Here is a 19,846-nt window from a genome sequence, read left to right as displayed (position 1 = left end):
GCTCATCTGGCCCAATTCCAGCTGTACGGCCTCATACTGATGATGTCTCTCTGACACTCAGTTCCCTAACTGTGAAATGGGTTTACAGCTTATTTTCAAGGAATGGCTAGAATACAGAATAAGTCAGTAAATATAAAAACAATGGTAGTCTCTGATACAGTGAATCTTGCTGGATGGATGGTCCTATCCCAATCAACTGTTAAGACGGCCACAGGACAAAACAACGGCTCTTCTATTTTCCTTTTTCTTTCAATAAAGAGGAGTTGATTAAAGCATACGTAGGTCTTCCAGAAGACCCTTGGCTGTCACTTGCATAGCTACAGGTAGCTTGCTAGTATACACCTAATGTTCACCTAGTGCTCATAAGCAGGCAGAGCCAGTCAGCTCCACCCAGGCTCTTCCCCAACCCGTGAAGTTGGCAATTACTGTAAACAAAAACATAAACAGGGAAACTGAGGCACAGAAAAGTCAAGTCACGAGCTAGGAGTTACAGAGAACTGGGATTTGATTCCAGGACATCAGTACAGTCACTAGTATAACCTCCTTGAAATTCAGAATGAGTGATGGTTTGTTTGCATGCTAGGTAGAACTGTCTACTTCTGGACACACCCTAAAGAGACTGTCTTCTAGCAAAACTCGTCAAGACCATGTTTAGTCTTGGAAAAATAACAACAGCTGGGTGTGGCAGGACACTGCTCTAATCCCAAGCACTCATGAGGCCGAGGCAGAGAATCACCACAAGTTGAAGGCCATCATGGGCTACAGATGAGACCCTGTCTCAAAAAGTAAGATAACAGGGGAGACATCTCTTTTATGAGGAACTTGTGTGAGCTAGGGTTTGTGCTAGGGACGATAGGTTCATTATTATCTCTCACTTTACCAGCAATCTATCTGGTAAATTACTATTCCTGCCATTTAACAGATAAGCAAAGCACAGCTCTGAGAGGCAATAAATCTTCCCCTAAATTGGGTGTGTGGTGTGTGATGTGTACCGATACAATGTTCAGTATCAGTGCCATAATGTCAGTCATCACCCAATTTTACAGACTGGCAATGAAGCCTGGTATCACATTACAGCACATTACAGCAAGCGACAGCATGATGCCTCCCCAGGCAGACACTCGAGCATGAACACTAAGCCCAAGTGGGCCTTGGGATTTCTTCAGATGAGGCTATAATTTCCATTTATTAATTTAAAAAGTTATTGGTGTGTGTGTGTGTGTGTGTGTGTGTGTGTGTTATGATTGTGTGCATGCTGTGTATATGTGTAAGTGGGCATGTGCCTCCGAATGCATGTGGTGGTCAGAAGGAACCTTGCTGGAGTCAGTTCTCACCTTCCACCATTTGGGTCTCAGGGATCAAACTCAGATGGTCAGGCTTGGCAGCAAGCTCCTTTACCCACCAAACCACCTCGCCTGTCTTGGCTCTATAATTAAGGCTCACATCTTCAGCTCATAGCTCAATTAACTTTTGCTTGTCTAACCACCGCCACACAGTTCCCTAGCTCTAGACTACCGATCCTGTCTCTAGCACCATTGTTTTGCCTGATCCAGAATGCCGTGCGCATGAGACCGTGCAGAATGTGATCACATGGCTTCTTTCACTCGGGATTATGGGTATGGGCTTTGTTATGCAGGTCATATGTGAATATTCATTTCCCTTCTTGTTGTTGGGTAGTGATGCCCATTCAGTTTTGTGTGAGCCCCTATACTAAGAAGTAGGGTCCTAAATGTGGGTAGCGGGTCTTGGATTGAACAAAATGGAGAAAGGGAGCCGAACACCAGCATCCAGCTCTCTCTGCTTATTGACTGTGAATGCAGTGTGACCAGCTGCCTCATTGCTACTGCTGCCATGACTTTCTACCAGGACAGACTGTAACCTCAACAAACCCTTCCTTCCTTAAATTACCTTGGTCAGGCACTTTGTTACAGTAGCAGAAAAGTAGCTGATACAGTGCAGTCATATCCCATTGCCTTGGGAGTGGAAAATGAGGTCTGAGAGTGCGAGGCCAAGGCCAAGGGACTCTGGGGGCTTCTTCCTGTGAAGACCACTGGCTGGGTTGATTCAGGAGGGGTGGCTGGTCTCTCCCACTGACCTGACTCTCATGCCCTGAAACATCTCGGTGCTGGTGTGAAAGGGTAGAACGGTGGTGGCGCTGACACCCGGACAGTCCAACAGCCCCAAGGTCAGGCTCTCCATGAAGGCGAAGGCTGATGCTTTTGATGTGCAGTAGTCAATGGCGCCAGGGATGGCCGACAGTGCAAGCACAGAATTGAGGCACACAATATGGCCGTTCTGGAGCTCCAGCATACGTGGCAAGAAGGCCTTGGTGGTCTGAGGGTAGATAGCAGGGGTCAGTTTGGAGTGGTACAGCTTCTGCCAAGCCCTGTACCCTTGTACTGTGGAGAACAGCCTATTCTGGATGCATAGTTACTCTAGTGACACTCTTCAATCACTGAGACCTCCCACTGCAGAACACTAGGTTAGCCAGTCAGAAGTTCCTATGTCTCCCTGCCAGTCATTTCTTTTATCTAGTTATTTTGCTGTGGAACATCCTTGCTACCATGATCCTCAGTCCTACTGAGCCTCTCTTTCTCTCTACCTCACACAGGCTTCCTGCATTGCCTATGGCTGGCTCTGGGCCAGAAAAACTCTTACCCAGAATTGGCCCAGGGTGTTGACATGCTGGGACTTGAGGAGGGCATCATCATCGCTGTCCATCAAGCTTTTCCCATGGACCACAGCAGCATTGTTCACCAGGATGGTGATGTCACCCACCTGTGGGCAAGAGGGGGCTGTGGAGCCGTGAGGGCAGCCAGTCCCTGTGGGCTGTACCTGGAGGGGCACAGACCAGGCTCCGCAACCACCAGCCACATGGCCTTTCTGAGCATCAGTCTTGTTTATAAATGGCGCTGGTGCCATACCAGCTGTGTCTGAGGATTAGAAATAGTTTATGGTACATACTATACCCAGAACATAGCATATTTATAATAAATGAGGTTATGGTCACATAAAAATGGTTAATGTTACCATGAGTGGGATGTGTAACAGGGTGAAGTCTTTTTCTCTATTAGCATTTAGTCGTCTACCCAGCCCAAATGTCTTGGATTATGGAAAAGGTTTTCCCAGAATGCAATGGGACACTTGCTCCTCTTGGTCTCAGAGAGAAACTAACAGTGTCTAAGTATCCAAGGGACCACAGAGGGCCTACTCTTACTGTGCTATTAATGTCAGTCTCTGACCACGTAACTTGGACTAGCTTCATGGAAAGTACACAAAAGGTGCCCTGTATAAAGCCAGTCCGTCATGACACCATTCCCGCCCAGACCATATGAATTCAGTGTGCTGGGGCCAGACTTGCCAGGCTACTAACCTTCTCTCGGACAGCTTTGGCCATCTGGTATACCTCTTCCCGGTTGCCCACATCACAGATGAAGTAGTGGCACTCTGTGCCCATCTGCCGAATCTCCTCTGTTGTCTCCTTCAGGCACTTCTCAGTCCGGCCCCAGAGAACAATCTGGAAGGAGAGAAAACTAGCATGGAATAGGTGGCTCTGAAATTGGTGGTACAGATGATTGAGACAATGACTGTTGCCAGGAATTTAGAATTTTAATAGTCTTTAAAATGCTGGTTACCTTGATTCCATCTAAAAGTGAACTGCCCAAAGCAAATCAACTGTATTATTAGTGTTATTATTACCATTTTTGTTGTTGTTCTTGTTTGTGTATGTTGAGTGTACCACAGTGCTTGCCAGTCCATGGGTGGAGGTTAGAGGTCAATTTTTAAGAGTTGATTTTCTCCTTCTGTTGTGCGTTTGGGTATCAAACTTAGGTTGCCAGGACTGTTTTCACCTGCTACACCATTGTGCTTGCTGTCTTTCTTTGGGTTTCTATCACAGTGATAAATCACCACAACCAAAAGCAATTTGGGGAGGGAAGGGTTTATTTAGCTAAAACTTCCAGGTTACTAACAGTCCATTACTAAGGGAAATCAGGACAGGAACTCGTTCAGGGCAGGAACCTGGAGGCAGGAGCTGAGGCAGAGGCTATGGATGCGTGCTGTTTATTGGCTTGCTCTGCCTGCTTTCTTACAGAACTCAGGACTGCTGGCACAGAGGTGGTAGAACCCCCAATGGGCTGGGTTTCTCCCCATCAATCACTAATGAAGAAAATGTTCTATAGGCTTATGTACAGCCCAATCATATGAAGGCATTTGCTCAGCTGAGTTCCTCCTCTCAGATGACTCTAGCTTGTATCAAGTTGACATAAAACCAGCAACCACACTGGCTAACAATAAGTTTTCTTTTTTACTTTTATGTATATGTCTATGTGCCTGTGCATGGGTGTGTGCACATGGGTGCAGGATCCAAGAGAGACCAGAAGAGGGTGTCAGAGCTCCCTGGAGCTGGAGTTACTCGATCTGGGTACTAGGAAGAGAACTCAGGTTCTCTGGAAGAAACAGCAAGTGCTCTTAACCATTGAGCTATGTCTCCTGCCCCAACAAGATTTTAAGAGGGATATCCCCTACTCTTAAGAGAGCCAGCTGTTTCTGAGCACACTTATGAACAGTCTGTTGGTGTGTGAAGATCAAGCCTTTCTGACATATTTTTCCCAGCAGGACACCTCCTGCCAGCCCAGTTCTAGCCTTTTACTTGATTCTTAGAGGCAATATTCCAGGATGTGTTCTGTCAGAAACCAGCTAGTCTTCTCACCAATTAAGTTTGGAGCTGTGATTATTCCCACCAGCCACTAGGAAGGATGGGGGGGGGGTCACATTCTTCTTCCACAAGGCCTTGGAGGGCTTCCGCCTCCCTGTGGTCACACTGGGAAGGAAGGATGCAAGGACAGACAGGAAACCAACAGTGAGACTCCTGCTGAGAAGCAAGGGCTTCCTTAGCCATCAGGTGACAAGTGAAGGAGTTACCTAGTGACCTTGATGGGACCTGTAAGCGGGGTGCTAAAGGAGATGTATGAATGGTCCACAAAAGACTGGGAATTGAAGCCTGGCTAGTATTCAGTCTAGATCTGAAGGAGAACAGCACATCTTCCCCTACAAAAGAGCCCAGGTTTGGGTGCCTGGGGAGCTAGCTACACTGAGATGCAGATTTTTGATACAGAGATAGAGGTAGGGAACACCACAATTCAGGAAAATCAGCATAAGAGAAGCAAGTCTCCAGCAAGAGTCTGTGTTTCTTTCTTTTCTATACATTTATTTTAATTTTATATGTATGTGTGTGTGTGCCTGATGTATGCATGCGTACCACATGCAAACAAGTACCTGTGTAGGCCAGAAGAACATGTGATCCTCTAGAACTGGTTAAAACTGTTTGGGAAGCACCAGGTGGGTGCTAGGAACTAAACCCACTCCTCTGCAAGAGCAGCAAGTGCGCTTAAGTCCTGAGCCATCTCTTTAGCCACAGATCTATGTTTCTTTTCTCTTTAAAAGCACCGACAAGGGGCTGGATGTCATTATGAACTCCCGTGGTTTTCTTAGAACAAAGCAGAAGGAGCCTGGCTGCTCCATGACTCTAGAGGAATATGTTGCTCCTGGTTCTTGGTTATTCAGAGACAGCCAGTTGCCATGGTCTGCTCCAGTGTCTAACGTGTGCCATGATCTGCTCAGAATGTTTGCAATCAGGAACTAAGGAGACCAGCCCTGTCATCTGGGCTGGAAGATGGCCCAGGGAGATAGCGGTGGTCAGGCATGTTGGGTGAAGGTCTGTGCACACTGTCTCCCGAAAACAGGCAATAGCCACCATCAGAAACCCGGTCCTCTTGAGGTCGCCCCTTGTGTGCTGGCAGAGTGGCTCTACCTCTCTCCCTGGTACCTTGGCTAAGTGTCTCTGTGAACCTTGAGTCCCTAGGATCCAATTCTGTTCTGTTCATTTTAGTATCTCAGTGCCTACTGAGCCACATGTTGCCTGTTTGATGAATGACAGGGCCAAAACTGGGATACTGTAGGTGGGTATTAAACTACCCCTCGAAGCTGAAAGACCCTCTGTGGCTGCCCTATTAGCAGTCACAGAACCTTCCATAAGTAAGTCTGTGTGAACCAGGAGTCAGTGAGGCATAGGGTTTCCTAGAGCACCCTCAACCCAGCATGTGCAGACAAGGAGCTAGCCATGGTGCTGGGCAAAGATGAGTGCCGGGGGGAAGCTGCATCCCTCGGAGCAAATCTCCGAATATGGTGTTTGTGTGTCTGGGTCTGGGAGTGCTAGTACTTCTGAACCTGACCGAACGTGCACCTGTGTGTCCATAAGTCCATGCATGCATTTGCGTGACTGTGAATGTATGTGTGTCTGAGTGTTCATGTGTATCTGAGAGTGTGCATCTGTGGCTTCATATCTGTGGGCGTCTACGTCTGTGAGCATGCCTTGTGTGTATGCATCTGTGAACATGTGTCTATAAGCCTGCATCTCTGCTGGATGCGAGCAGAGAGAGGTGCGTGTCTATGAACATGTACAGCCCTATGTGCCTGTGCCCTCAGGTCCTCTGGTGGATGCATATGGTCTTTGGATAGGACACACTATGTCCATCTGTCCTCACGACTACTTCAGCTTCCTCTTAAATTTCCTGGCTGACCAGCTGGCAAGGTCAGGTTAGACTAAGCTTATAAAGTCAGGATTGGGGTCTTCACACCTCTTGGCCTCCAGTCTCCTGTGCAGTTAAACAGTGGGCTTCAAACAGTGAGCTTCTGCTCTTTTCCCCTCTCAGGGCAGGTGAGCAGAAGGAGGAAGGAAAGGTCTTGACCCCTGGTGTGGGCTACCAACAGTGCCTGCCCTGCTTTGCTTTACTTGCCAGTGTCAGCAGCTGAAGCTCTTCTCCGCTAGAGATGTATATTACCTATACTTGGGAATCGGGGCTCAATTATTAAGTCAGGTATCCAAAGATACACCTGCTGTGCGGTGGGGGCAGGATCTGAACCCAGAGTCTACCCTCTGCAGGTTAAGTATGAAAGACCTAAAATCCCACTCTAAATCTGTCATTGCTGGTGCTCGTTCCTGCCTAGGAAGCCCTCCTTGTTGTCTCATCCAGACTGATGTCTCTACCACAACCTCATCCACCTATCTGCCAGGGCCAGAGAACCCACTATGGGTGGCTACTGAGCCCAGGGCTAGGACCTAGGGGAACAAAAGATACGCAGTTCCCACCTCAGGAACCCATTCCTGTAAGGAAGGTTGAATGATCAAGGATCAGTCACAACCAGGGGGTCAGAGGAGGAAGAATAAACAAAAGGACCCATGGGGATCCCAGGAGCCAGCCGAACTGACTATTCACAGGGAAGGAATAGTCAGAGAAGCCTAAGCATCTTATCCGAGGCCACACACACAGAGTGACAGAGCTGGTGTTTGAACATCACTGTTATGTGGCTCCAAGCATAGGTAGTCAGTGACAACTGCTATTCACTGTCCTAATCTCAATCCCCAGTAGTATTGAAGACAAAGTAAAGCCTTGTACGTTTCCTCTCAAATCCCTGGCAGGGGACTCAGCACAGTGCTGGTGCCTGCTGGGTGTCCTGCAGGCTTGCTCTGCTGGGATTCTTCTGGGGATGAAGGATAGACAGGTCACAGTATCATCCTCGACATCCTCGCTAGTCACTTAAGGGTCAACAGGTCAAGGAAGCAAGCAGCCTCAGATGGACACTGGGGGAAGGGTCAGATCTCTCTGCCACTCAGTTCTTTATGTCTGTTTATGGGAAACATCTCTAAAGAACAAGGTGGCTTTGGTCTTAAAAATCAGGGGCTGGTGAGATGGCTCAGTGCTTGTCACCAAGTTTGATGATTAGAGTTCGATCTCTGGGACTCAAGTGGCAGAGGGAGAAACTGACTACTCTAAGTTGTCCTCTGACTTCCTCACTCCTGATGTGTCACCCACTCCAAACCTTAAGGAAAAATCAACAACAGTAGCAACATCAACAACAACCGGGAACGTAGGTGTAATAGTACACACCTATAATTGAAGTATAAGGGGCTGAAGTGGGAGGTCGGCCAGTTCAAGACCAAACTGGGCTACACAGAAGGACCCTGTCTCAAAGCAACACGGGCACCAATAAGAACAGAGGCATAATATAAAACTTCCCCATTGTAACTCAGCATCAATAACCCCTGTTTAGCTTTAGTGCTCCTTGATACCTCTTTTTAAAAGAATAGCTTACTTATTTTTTATTTTATGAACACTGGTAGTATGCCTGTGAGGGTGTCAGATCCCCTGGAACTGGAAACACAGACAGTTGTGAGCTGCCATGCGGTTGCTGGGAATTGAGCCCAGGTCCTCTGGTAGAACAGCCAGTGCTCTTAACTGCTGAGCCATTTCTCCAACCCCTCATTAATACCTCTTTAGGGCCTCTACCCATGATGAGGTAGCTATTTGTTATCTCTCTTCATTGTTTTTCTCTAAAACATTGCAAACTCCTATTCATTCTGCAGAGCCGTGCCTGACTGCCCCTAGTTCTGAAGCCTCTCCAGCCTCCCCTTCCACCCTTCCTACAACACTCGGTAACAGCTAATATTAACAGATACCTCACCGTGGCCCAGGCCCTGTGTCAAGTACACGGAATGCCCTCTTTCATGCCGACATGGTGTGGGTGGACATGTTACTCCCCGCACAATAGGTCTCAGACAGATAAAGTGACTTGCCCAGGGTCACGCCTCTCCTATCTGTACAGCTGTATGACTCAGAAACTCCGCTCCTCCCTGCTAAGACTAGCCCTTGTTTTGTGCTTCCACTGGCAGACAGATGAGTGTGTCGACCATTTGGAAGCCCTTTGCCTTGGCTCAGAGTCATTCAGGCATTCATTCATCTTGTGAATCCAGCACTGCTCATGGTCAGCTGACCCAGTCACGTGGTGCTGGCCCTTCTAGAAAAGTCTGCTGATTCTAGGACACTGGTATTCCTCCCTACTCACCCCTTTCTTCCAAATCCAGGGAGATACCCAAGAGATTGACTGCATGTGTGGCAGGAGTGTGGAGGGTGAGACGGGCATCCCACCAGTGACATGAGCAGGTAATCTCAGGTCCAAGACTTGACAGGCCAAGGAGCTCATGGTCCATGAATGCTGTGACTTATAGTTGGACTGATGATATTGGCCTTGTAGACAGAAGGAAAATGCCAAGCAGAGACACCAAGCATGTTAGGCAGGGCAGCAGAATGGGTTAGAGAGCTTTGGGAGGGGTATGGCTTCTTGCTCCCACACCCAACACAGCAGATAGGTGATAGGGTGATGCTAATTAAGAGCCATGCTTGTGGCTGTGTGAGAGTGAGCTTGGGAATTTCAGTCTACTTTACAGTCAGAGCTAGGGTGGTCCTGAACAAAAAGGGATGGGTGCAACCCTGGGGGGACTACCTGTGGTGTCTGAGACATGAACATGGCACACTCTATCTGTCTGTCTGTCTGTCTGTCTGTCTGTCTGTCTGTCTGTCTGTCTGTCTATCTTGGTGGTACCAGGGATTGAACTCTGGACCCAGCACATGCTAGATAAATATTCTGCCAGTGAGCTGTAATCCTCCAACCATTCCTCTTTATAAAAACATTTTGAGACAGGGTTTAATGTTGGCCACACTGGCCTTGAGTTGGCTCTGTAGCCCAGGCAGGCCTTGAACATAGGATTACTCTACACTGACCTCCCAAGTAGCTTACAGGTCTGGGGACAGAGCACATTTTCAAATTTAAAGATGGGAGACACTGCGGTACTCTGTCCTACTGCTCCTCGACACAGTCTTGTCTGGTTCAGAACTCTAGAACTGTAGTGGTCTCTGTCTCACCTTTCCCCCAACTTGAAAGACATCCTTTAGCCACAGCCATGGGCCAGTCAGGCAAGAGGGTCCAAGTTACCCAATTTGCAAGGTCAACTGCAGGACCTTAATGGGCAAATTTCTCTAGGAGGCTAGGTTTACAAGATGGGCTCTGGAAGTTCCTGGGAATTCTAGGGAGGAGCCTCTGGGGCTATTGAGACAGAGGAATCTTGGAAGACATATTTTAGGACCCTCTCTGCCTGCCCAGCTAGCCACAGAAGTGTCACTTTAATCAAGCTTCTAGAACTATTGCCTCCACAAACACTGGTTCAAACAGTATCTGACCTGAAGCTATAGCTCCTAACTGGCTCTGATAGGAGGCCCCTTTTCTTATGACAAGCCATACGTGGTCACTCCAGTCCTCACTCATTGCCAGCATTGTCCTGTCACCCTGGGCACACACAAGAAGCCCCTTTCTTTCCAAATGACAAGCATTCAAAGCGATGACGATGTGCCTGCTGAGCTGCCTCCTTCCCTGTGTCATTCCCCAAGGCTCCATGCACCATGCTCACAGGAGTCAGACAGGGAGGAGTGGCTACTGCATTCAGCGTACTCTGATCAGGAGGCAAGACACAGAACCTCAGATGGTCCTTCCAGCACCACCACGGACAGCTCTGGCTTTACAGGAAGTATGTGTGTGTGTGTGTGTGTGTGTGTGTGTGTGTGTGTGTGTGTGTGTCTGTCTGTCTGTCTGTCCCCAAGCAAGCTTGTACACTCACTCTTGTTTGGAGGTCAGAGAGTGGCAGCAGGTGTTGCCTTTTACCTGAGACAAAGGGCTCTCACAGAACCTGAAGCTCACTGATTCAGCAAGACTACCTGCTCAGCAAACCCCAGAGATCCTCTCGTCTTTATCTCCCCAGGACTGGGATTACAGGCTTGTGGTGCTGGGCCCAGATTTTTACATGGGTGCCAGGGATCCGAACTCAGGTTCTTATGGAAATACAGTAAGCACATTGCTGACTAAGCCATCTCCTGAGTCCTAGGTGGTAGTATCTTTTATGAGAAGGAGCATGTGTTTCTTCTGTTAATGGCAATGACATTAGTATTTATTTTATAATACTAATGGCCTCAGGTTTATTTTGGAATCCCATGGCCAACCCCAGGTTAGCAGTGACAAAGCTCATCCGTAAGCACCTGGCTGCAACTTGGAGCCAGGTCGCTACTTCTTCCAGGCCAGGTGCTACTTGCCTGGACTTTTGGCCCTTCAATGAGTCACCACATGTCCCAGCTGACTCTGATAACTCTAGGTAAGAGCCCACAGACATCGCTACAGGAGGAAACTGAGGCACAGATGAAGAAGACCACATAATTTACTCATACGCTGTCTAATTCTCAAACCTGCGTCCTTGGCCACTGCCTGCCTGTATGAACAAAGGGATCCTGTGTGCTTGTTCACTACATAGGTATCGCTAAGCAACACGTCCGGGTATTACAACACCCATGTGCCTGTCTGGATGGTCTCCCAGAGGAGGGGGGGCAGCATAATCCTGTATTTGTGTGACTCCTGCTCCTGCTGGCCAGGTGGTTACTAAGTAGGTCAGAGTGACAATCCTCATTGGCTGTGAGGATGCCCAGGCCTTGCAGGGTGGACCAAAGGGGCCAAGAAGTCATGGGCTCCTATTGATGGCAGTATAGGAAAAACAGGTGGGGGAGGGAAGCCATGGCCACCACTTCTTGGGCTTGGGCTCTTGCTTTGAGCATGTCCCTATCTTATGTCCAGCTTAGGTTCTAGAAGGAACCTAAGGGAATCTTAGGGAATCTTATATTAAATCCTCACGACAGGAAGAGTGGGAAGGTAAGTGACCTTGTGCGGTTATGTGCAAGTCCTGACAGCCAGTGTTCAAGACGGTACCCTTATTTGCAGTTATGACACAGTTAAGGCCCCCAAGGAAAGACAGTCATGTGTTAGGGTCCATGCTGGACTACCTGGACGTGTTGCTTAGTGATACCTGTGTAGTCTTCATTAGAGATGAAAGGGTTAAAGAGAGGAATCAATCTATCAGGGAATGGGTCCCAGAACGCTGATAGACTAAACTGTAGTTCTTGCCTGTTTTGTTTATTTCCCCATGAGGCAAGGTCTCACTCTGTAGCTCAGGCTGGCCTTAAACTTGTCGATCCACCTGCCTCAGCTTGTGACACCACGCCTGGCTAAGACCTGTAGTTATAAATTACTTAGCTTGTGGTCATTTCTTGCAACTACCATAGGTGAATCCTGTTATCTCGATTTAACGGATGAGCGCAGAGACCCTGTGACATTGAGGCCAGAGAGCCACGGAGCTGTGGGCTCAGTCACCAGAACACCGGGCCTCATCGTCCACACTGCCACTTGCAGATGCCTCCTCTGTCCTCCCCAAAGATGCCTTGTAGTCCCATATAGGTTCTTTTCTCGAACTCTGCACCCAGCCCATCAGAATCCTTGCCACCTACCTTCTGAATCTAGCCACTTTAGGTCCAGCCTCCTCTCCTCAAGCAGACTGTGGCCATGGCCCCAGCTGATGCTCTCCTACCTTGCTGCTGCTTTGGGTAAAATGTCATACAACAGCCAGAGACCCTTCTAGAATCTAAGCTGGTCATTGTTATTGGATTTCATAATTCAGTAAAATTTAGTGACGGCCACGTTTTTGCTATTTGCCAGCCCTCTCAGGATATATCAGCATCCACCTGAGCAATCATTCAGCCTGGTCCTCCTACCTCAATGTGACTTTTCTGTGCCCCGTCCTTGAAGGGCATCCCATCTCCCCGTGACTGCTCTAGTGTATACTCAAGTGGCCTTCAGGAAGTCAGCCCCAATGACTGACCCCTGATCCAACCCCCATCCCTTGTTTTTTCTTTGATACAGATGTTCCTGTCTTTCCACAATAGCTCTTGAGATCCTAAAACTGCTACTTGCCAAGGGGCAGTGTTCAGCCTTGCTCAAAAACCAAGTGAGACATGACTGGGGTTTTCCTACTCCCACCAACAGGCCCTGGCCTGATTCTCACACTGGTTCTGAGTCAGCTGCTCTCTCTAGCTAGAACAAAGGCCCTTGCTTCTTTCCACAAATATCACTTATTACCACAGACAGCAAAGGGCAAGCCACTAAGGTGGAGACACACAGACTATAGTTCCTGGATGAAGCCCTGTGACCTCTACCCTAGTTCCTCCACTTGGACTTTGTGGAGCAGAAGGCCAGGGGATCTTGGCGGGTAGGAGCTGAGGAGAGAGTGGGAGACAGTATTTACCCACTCATGGCATGTTACATAGGGGCAGTATGTCCTCCCAGCCAAGTGGGATTTGAACCCAGGTAATTCAAGGAACCTATGCCAGTTGCCCCATGTGAAGTTTCAAAGCAGTACATGGATTTCAAAGCCAAGCTAATGCAGAGTTTGGACCTTTGTTCACTCATCCATGGACTGCTTACTGAGTGGTAACTGTTTATAAGGCACACTTGCCTGCTCTGGGATACAGTTGGGCATCAGTTCATCCCATTCTTGTGTTCAGTCTGCATTGGGTACGTGTGTGTGTGTGTGTGTGTGTGTGTGTGTGTGTGTGTGTGTGTGTGTGTAGGGCTGGGGGGAGGGGGAGGAAAGATGAAACACAATTGACCTTATAGGCTGGTGAGATAGCCCCGTGGGTCTTGATGTGCTTGCCTGGTAAGAATGAACACCAAATTTTGGACTCCCAAAGCTACACTGTAGTCCACCTATAGCACCAGCACAAGAGGCCAGGGAGAATGGCCCAGACAGCAAGTTTAGGGTTCAGCAAGAGACCTTACTTCAATACAAAACCTGAAGAGTGATTGAGGAAATCTAGGGCCTTCATATGCACATACAGGCACGCACACACACACACACACACACACACACACACACACACACACACTCAAACATACCAACACACACGCATGCACATACAACCCCCTCTAAACAAAACTCCCAATGACCGTGCAAAATAGGGGTGGCTGTTCCAGGAGGAACAGAGAGCTGCACAGGGGGCAGAGAAAGAGGGCCGATGGAAGTGGTACTAAAGGGCTAGGCTGCTGGAAATAAGGTTTCAGCAGAAACCTGAGGGGTGTGAAGGAGGGTGTCATGCAGATTATCTTGGAGAAAGAGGCAGCCGATGTATAAACAGCCCCCCTCCCCCAAGCAGGAAGGAGCTCTGGGTAATGATGGTGTGGTGATAACCACCAGAAGGAGGCCAGTGGGTCATAGCTAAACAGAGGACACCACTGAATTCTACTTTGAGTATGATAGTGAGGGTGTTGGTGAAGGTAGTATTATGAGCAGAGACGTGACAGCCTCTGGTTTGGATGTTAGAACAAGTTTTGAATCCTGGAAGGGAATTTAGGATCCAGGTTGGATAGGACTTGTTAGGAGGTTTAGTATGCTCAGGTGACTGGGAGGGGGTGATGGGAGAAGAGGCATCTAGGAGGCTTGCAGGGTTGGCTGTGGGCTTCCAGGGCAGCGACCAGGCTCACAAAGGGCTGAGGAGAAGTTGCAAAAAGAAAGCTGCCAACCAGAGCTCCATTCCTCCTGCACTGGGGAAAATGGGCTCTGCTAAGTCTGGATATCTGAGGAGAGAAAGATGTAAGTCCTCAGGTTGCTTCAACTTCTGAAAGCATGCCATTGGTGAAGCAGAGGGGAGGGGAATGGGAGGCCTACCACCTAGGTTGTAAACAGTTTCCAATAGCAGAGTAGCCCCTGTCCCTGGCATCTAACAGATACCACACTGCCTCCTTACGATTGTGTGTTCCATGCAGAGGGAGCAAGACTGGCCAGCAGGCTCACATGATGGAGACAGTAGCCAGGCACTGCACTCAGAGGACTGGCAGGAGGCTCCAGGAAGTCTTTCTGCAAGTGGAGGTGGGGTAGGGTAGGGGGGTGTTGGTGAAAGTGGGGCAGATGCGGGGGGCAAAGGGGGGGCGGTGGTAGACTGCAGTGGGTAGGCACTGGTTGGTGGGGGAGGAATTAGGTTTCCTGACTGGATGAGGAGGGGAGAAGTATGTAGGTTAGTAGAGGCTTGGGGTTGGAATACAAAGTGCAGGCAGAGGTGAGGTGGGGGGTTCTGGCTGAAGATAGGTGCAGGGGTGAGGAGTAGGAGGCTTGTATTTGGGTCCTAAATATGTGTAGGGACAAAGTAAGGGGTGAATACAGGGCTGGGGTTAGGATCTTGGGTACAAGTAGGGGGATGGTAGAGGAATAAGGGGGTGAGGTCCTGAGTGGAGATAGGGGAGGGGTGGGGGCAAGTGGCATATCCAGTACAGATGGGAAGGAGCTGGGAGACAGGAGATGGGTGCTGGGCCCAGACAGTAAAGGATTGAAGATAGATAAGGGGTATAGCTCTCTGGCCACTCAGACCTCAGGCTCTTCCTCCATGACCAGACTGGCAGCAAATACCCGATGTCATGGATGCTGCTGACTGGTGGCCGAACCCAGAGCTGCAAACGGACTACGTAGTGCCAACAGCCCCGGGACATGCAGCCTGTTAAGAGACACCAGGTTTGTTCCAGCCATATGCTTGCTTCCTTGCTCCTCAGCGAGGGCAGTCCAGCTGCACGCGCTGAAAGGATACTGCAAAAGCCACCAGACATTGCAACACGCAGCCAGTCTGCTGGCCGCTGGGTGAACTGTGCGCCACGCCACACCCCCAGCCACAGGCCCCGCCCAGCTGGAGGGCTTGCCTCTCCTGGAGCATCTCTCTGGGACTGGTAGCTTCCACTATCTGCCACCAGCCTTCCTTGTAGTAGGGACTGCAGGGGTATCCTAAACCTGTACCTTTCTCAAGGGTCCGCCAAGCTCAGGGGCAGGGCTTTAGGTCAGCTCTGGTCTTTGTCTAGTGTATTAGGACGCGTCTACTGTGGCTCCCAGTGTCTGCCGTGGCTCTGGACTTTATGGAAAGTTCATGAAGAAGGGAGTAATATTCTCCAGGTATATGTCACATTGGATGACGTTGCTCCCAGACAGACTGTTTAGCTCCTTGGCTATGCTACCGTTTGGGTGGGAAGCAGCCTGGTCAGGGTTCCCAGGAATCTATTCAGGAGTGGACAAGCTATGTGGCTGGATGAGTCACTTGGGGTCTCTGGGCTCCGTCATTTCCGGCTGGCTTCCTTGTACTGGGAAAGGTCAAAAGTGCAAGAAAATGCTTTTGGAGCAGGAAGGCTGATGAGCAGCCAGAGATGCTGGCCCTGCTTAGGGACAGCCCGGAGCCACAGAAAGCCTAGGGCATTTGCTGTGCCCACTGGCCCTCAGTCATTTTCAAGGGGAAGGTGGGGCTTCAGCCCCTTAGAGTTAAGCAGTTCTCTGTGACTCAGGAACCTTTATACTGACTTTCTTGGTGGGTCCTGAAACTCACGCTTAACCTGCTTTGTGGAGGGGAGAGAGCCTTGAAGTGATTCCACACCCGTGTGTGTGTGTGTGTGTGTGTGTGTGTGTGTGTGTGTGTGTGTGTACAAAGGCAGCGGTTGACATTAGGATATCTTCTAGGCCTCTCTACCATATTTTCTGAGGTAAAACTTTTTCACTGGACATGGATTTTACAGGCCATCAGAATCCTGGGCTCCTTTAATCATGGTGACCTTAAAGAAGGAAACCAAGTGGAGAGCCAGGTTCGATCACCTGGTCACACCAGCACTCACATCAGCAACACTCAATGCTACTGCTAAGCCATGAGCCTTCTGCCCTTCCTGGGTAGCAGGAAACAGATCTGCCATTCAAGATCTAAAATGCTCTGCAGAGATGGCTCAAAGAATAGGAGCACATATATGCATAAAATTTTCTTAAAGATTTACTTATTTTTCTTTTATGCGGATGGAGTATTTGCTTGCATATAGATATTTGTGTATGGCATATATACCATGTGCACATCTGGTACCAGAAAGTCTAGAAGAGGGCATCCGATCCCCTGGAACTGGTATTACAGACAATTGTGAGCAATCACGTGGGTGCTATGAACTGAACCTGGGTCCTCTGCAAGAGCAACAAGCAAGCGTTCTTAAGCACTGAGCCTTAATCTCTCAAAGATTAATCCATCTAAATCTCTCAAAGAAATTCTTGTGCACATATATATGCATGGTGTATTGAGGGGGCAAGTGTGCTGTAGCACGTGGACGAAGGCCAGAGGACAACTTTGCGGCATTTGTTGTTTCCTTCCAACTTTACATGGGTTCTGGGGATTGAACTCAGGTCACCAGTGTTATGCAACCATAGTCTTTATCTGTTGGGTTTCTTGCTGGTTCTGACCCGTTTTAGATATGGGCACTGAGGCCCTAGAAGCTTGCCAATCAAGAGTACAGTCAGGAACTAGTTAGGTAACCTTGGCCCTGGCAGGTGGCACCTCCAGCAGAAGTGAGAATTAAGCTGCAGTTGAGAAAGATGAACTTCCCCCATGCTACTCCAGGGCTGCTGGTTCCCAGGGAGACTTAGCTCATTAAGCATTTTATTGCCTCACCTCCAAAGGCAAGCAAGGAACTCAGAGAGCCTTAAGGTCGTTTGCTAAGGGGCCCATTTACTTTCTGAGAGGACACAGGTCACAGGCCATGGAGATGACCTTCCAGTTGACTGCTAGTGGGCTGTCAGAGCCAGGACTTGGGCATGCAGGGCTGAGAAATTCAAGAGGAAGTGGAGCATCACAGCAGGAAGGGGCTGGATCAGCACATCCTGCAGGAAGCAGGAGAGTGGAAGGGCAGCTGTGGGGCATCAGGAAGGGCAGGGCTTTTCCTGGGGACTAGCCCTATATAAGTAACCACAGAGGGAGACACCCATCCCGCCACTCAGAGAGTGCTTATTACAGGTCTCCTCTCACTGTCCTTTAACCCCGTTGTCATGCATTTCTGTGGAAAATCTTCTAGGTCTCCCCAGTGCTCCCCCAATCAAGTCCAAACTCCATCTATAGCTACCAGCTCAGGGGTTCAGCCCTTGCCTTTTCTTCACCTCTCTTGGACACTCTATTCTGGCCAGCCTGTCATCTATATTCTTTCCTAGCCATGCTTCCTAATGCCAGTGGCTACATCTACCTCATCCTTATATCTTACTTGGACCCTGCTCAGGTCATGCTCAGGATGAGGGAAGTATTTTCTTAACAGTGGGGTCAAAGATGGTGGCCACTTCCTTGCACTACCTTTCCATCAGAATCCTTGTGTTCCTAGGCTTTTGCTCTCACACTAAGGTGGCATGCAGGCAATTCCCCTGGTAGACAGCAGATGAAGAGGCTGGCCCTTTGTCACACTTGGGAAATTCCTGCAAGGTCCCTGTGTCCTCATAGAATTCCAGATGCCCTTCCCTTCCACAGTCTACCCTTGTGGAGAACCTTCAGGGAGACCAGAGTGTCCTCTTTCATGGCTCAGTAGGACATAGTTAACACCCATTTGCGTTTTCCTCCCCAATGGAGAACTCTCCCCAGTGAGTCTATAGCCACTATTCTACTGCCTGCTGGGACTGTGAAATCTTCCAGTCCCAAAGACTCTGTGTGTGGCTTCTGTAACAGGTGCTGAGTGAGACAAGGCACCTACCTGATAGAGAGCCTGAGCATTAGCCCCAAATTTCTGGGAGACTGGGCTACGCATGCCCATTTCATAGATAAGAACACCAAGGCCTACACAAGAAGAGGGGAATGAATTACAGGAAACCAGCCCCCAAGGGGTCATCTTGGATCCCCCGAACTATGCACATGCTACTTTACATGGGAAAGGGGGTGAAAGTTCCGGGGAACTGAATGTGTTGACCCCTATGGTTTTCAGATGGAGAATCCTGGATTATTCAAGCTATTGCATAAAGTCACAGGCTGCCTTAAATGCAGGCAAGGAAGACTGGAGAGACAGTGTCATGGTCAACGGCTCAAACTACTCTTGCAAAGGACCTAGGTTCAGTTTGTAGCACACACATGGTGGCTCATGGTCACCTGTAACTGCAGCTCCAGGGGATCTGACACCCTATCTTTGCCTCCATGGGTACTGCCTTCAAATGCACATACCCCCTTTTTCACATACACATAGTTTAAGAGAAAATAAATTTAAGAAGCAGGCAAATGAAGGGCCGGGGCTACAGAGAGGTGGCAGAGTGCCTGCTCAACATGTATGATGTGTAGGGGTCTATGTTTTGGCTCCTGCTGAATGGATGAGGGAGACAGAAAAGTCTGATGCAGTTCCAGATAGGCTTGGAAGACAGAGATACATTCATGGAATGGAGGAGTAGCCTGAACAAGGGTCATAACTAAGGACTGCAGTGGCATATGTGTGTGTGAGAGAGGGGGGCTTGAAGGGGGAAGGAAGCAACTTCCAGAAGGAACAAAGTTCTGACACCTTGTAGTTAGTCCGGTTGAGTCCCAGGCTGGGCTTCTGACCCCTAGAACCCTTTTAGAGACAGTGTACCCTATTCTGAAAGCACTGAGTTTGTGAGCACCAGTAGCATGACCTTGGGCACGCAAGTGGAAGGCATGGTCCATGGGTCCCCACCAGGACCAACAGCTTAACAACCCATGGCAACCTATCGGCATCCTTTCAAAGGACACAAACTGTTCCTTCCTTAAAGTCTCTGGCCTGTCGCTTCGCCATTGTGGTCGACACTTTTTGATCACTCACCCTGTGCTCTGAACTTTACACAAATGATCTTACTTAATTCCATTTGGCAGGGAAGGAAAGTGAATGTCAGGGAGGTTTAGCAACTTGCCAGGGGTGACTTGGTGAGCAAACAGGAGAGTCCACCTGTGAACTTTGCTGTCCTTGATTCCTGAGCTCAAAATCCGAGTTGCTTCATTATACTTGTTCTTTGAGAAGCATGATGCATGATGCAAGACAATAGTTGTGCCAGAGCCAAGGACTTGCAAACCCCCAAGAGAGCAAAGTCTCCAGCCCATGCAGAACTTATGCTTTGCCATCCCTAAGGTCTTTGAGCACTCCATTGTGTGTTCATCAGGAAGTGACTATGATAGGCAGGACAGATTGCTAGGTTTTTGCTAGCTGAGGCCATGGGAGGTGGGGCCCAGGGTGGATGGGGCCACACATGGGTGTGACTGGTGGCACCATTTGCCCACGTGAAGGTGAAGTTGCCCTCTGTGGTCGGACTTGCCCTACCCACATGCTG

The 19,846-nt window shown here is 49.1% G+C and overlaps 2 protein-coding genes across 2 annotated transcripts in view; both read right to left on the bottom strand.

Moving 5' to 3' along the window:
• The window catches only part of LOC103692519 (60S ribosomal protein L9 pseudogene), a 1,198,372-nt gene that overhangs the window by 752,775 nt on the left and 425,751 nt on the right, over positions 1 to 19,846 (bottom strand). The gene's annotated exons all lie outside the window — the stretch shown is intronic.
• Positions 1 to 19,846, bottom strand: part of Dhrs3 (dehydrogenase/reductase 3) — a 33,803-nt gene that overhangs the window by 5,313 nt on the left and 8,644 nt on the right. The window contains exons 2-4 of the mRNA NM_001037199.3: positions 3,374 to 3,517; positions 2,659 to 2,778; positions 2,096 to 2,334 (exon numbers count right to left, since the gene is read on the bottom strand). Coding sequence (NP_001032276.3) covers positions 2,096 to 2,334; positions 2,659 to 2,778; positions 3,374 to 3,517 — 503 coding nt within the window. The remainder of the gene's footprint in view (positions 1 to 2,095; positions 2,335 to 2,658; positions 2,779 to 3,373; positions 3,518 to 19,846) is intronic.

The sequence above is a fragment of the Rattus norvegicus genome, chromosome 5, assembly GCF_036323735.1.
Source record: "Rattus norvegicus strain BN/NHsdMcwi chromosome 5, GRCr8, whole genome shotgun sequence".
Classification (NCBI taxonomy): domain Eukaryota; kingdom Metazoa; phylum Chordata; class Mammalia; order Rodentia; family Muridae; genus Rattus; species Rattus norvegicus.
Note: the sequence above shows the minus strand (reverse complement) of the source record. Positions and strands in the feature narration are given on the sequence as shown.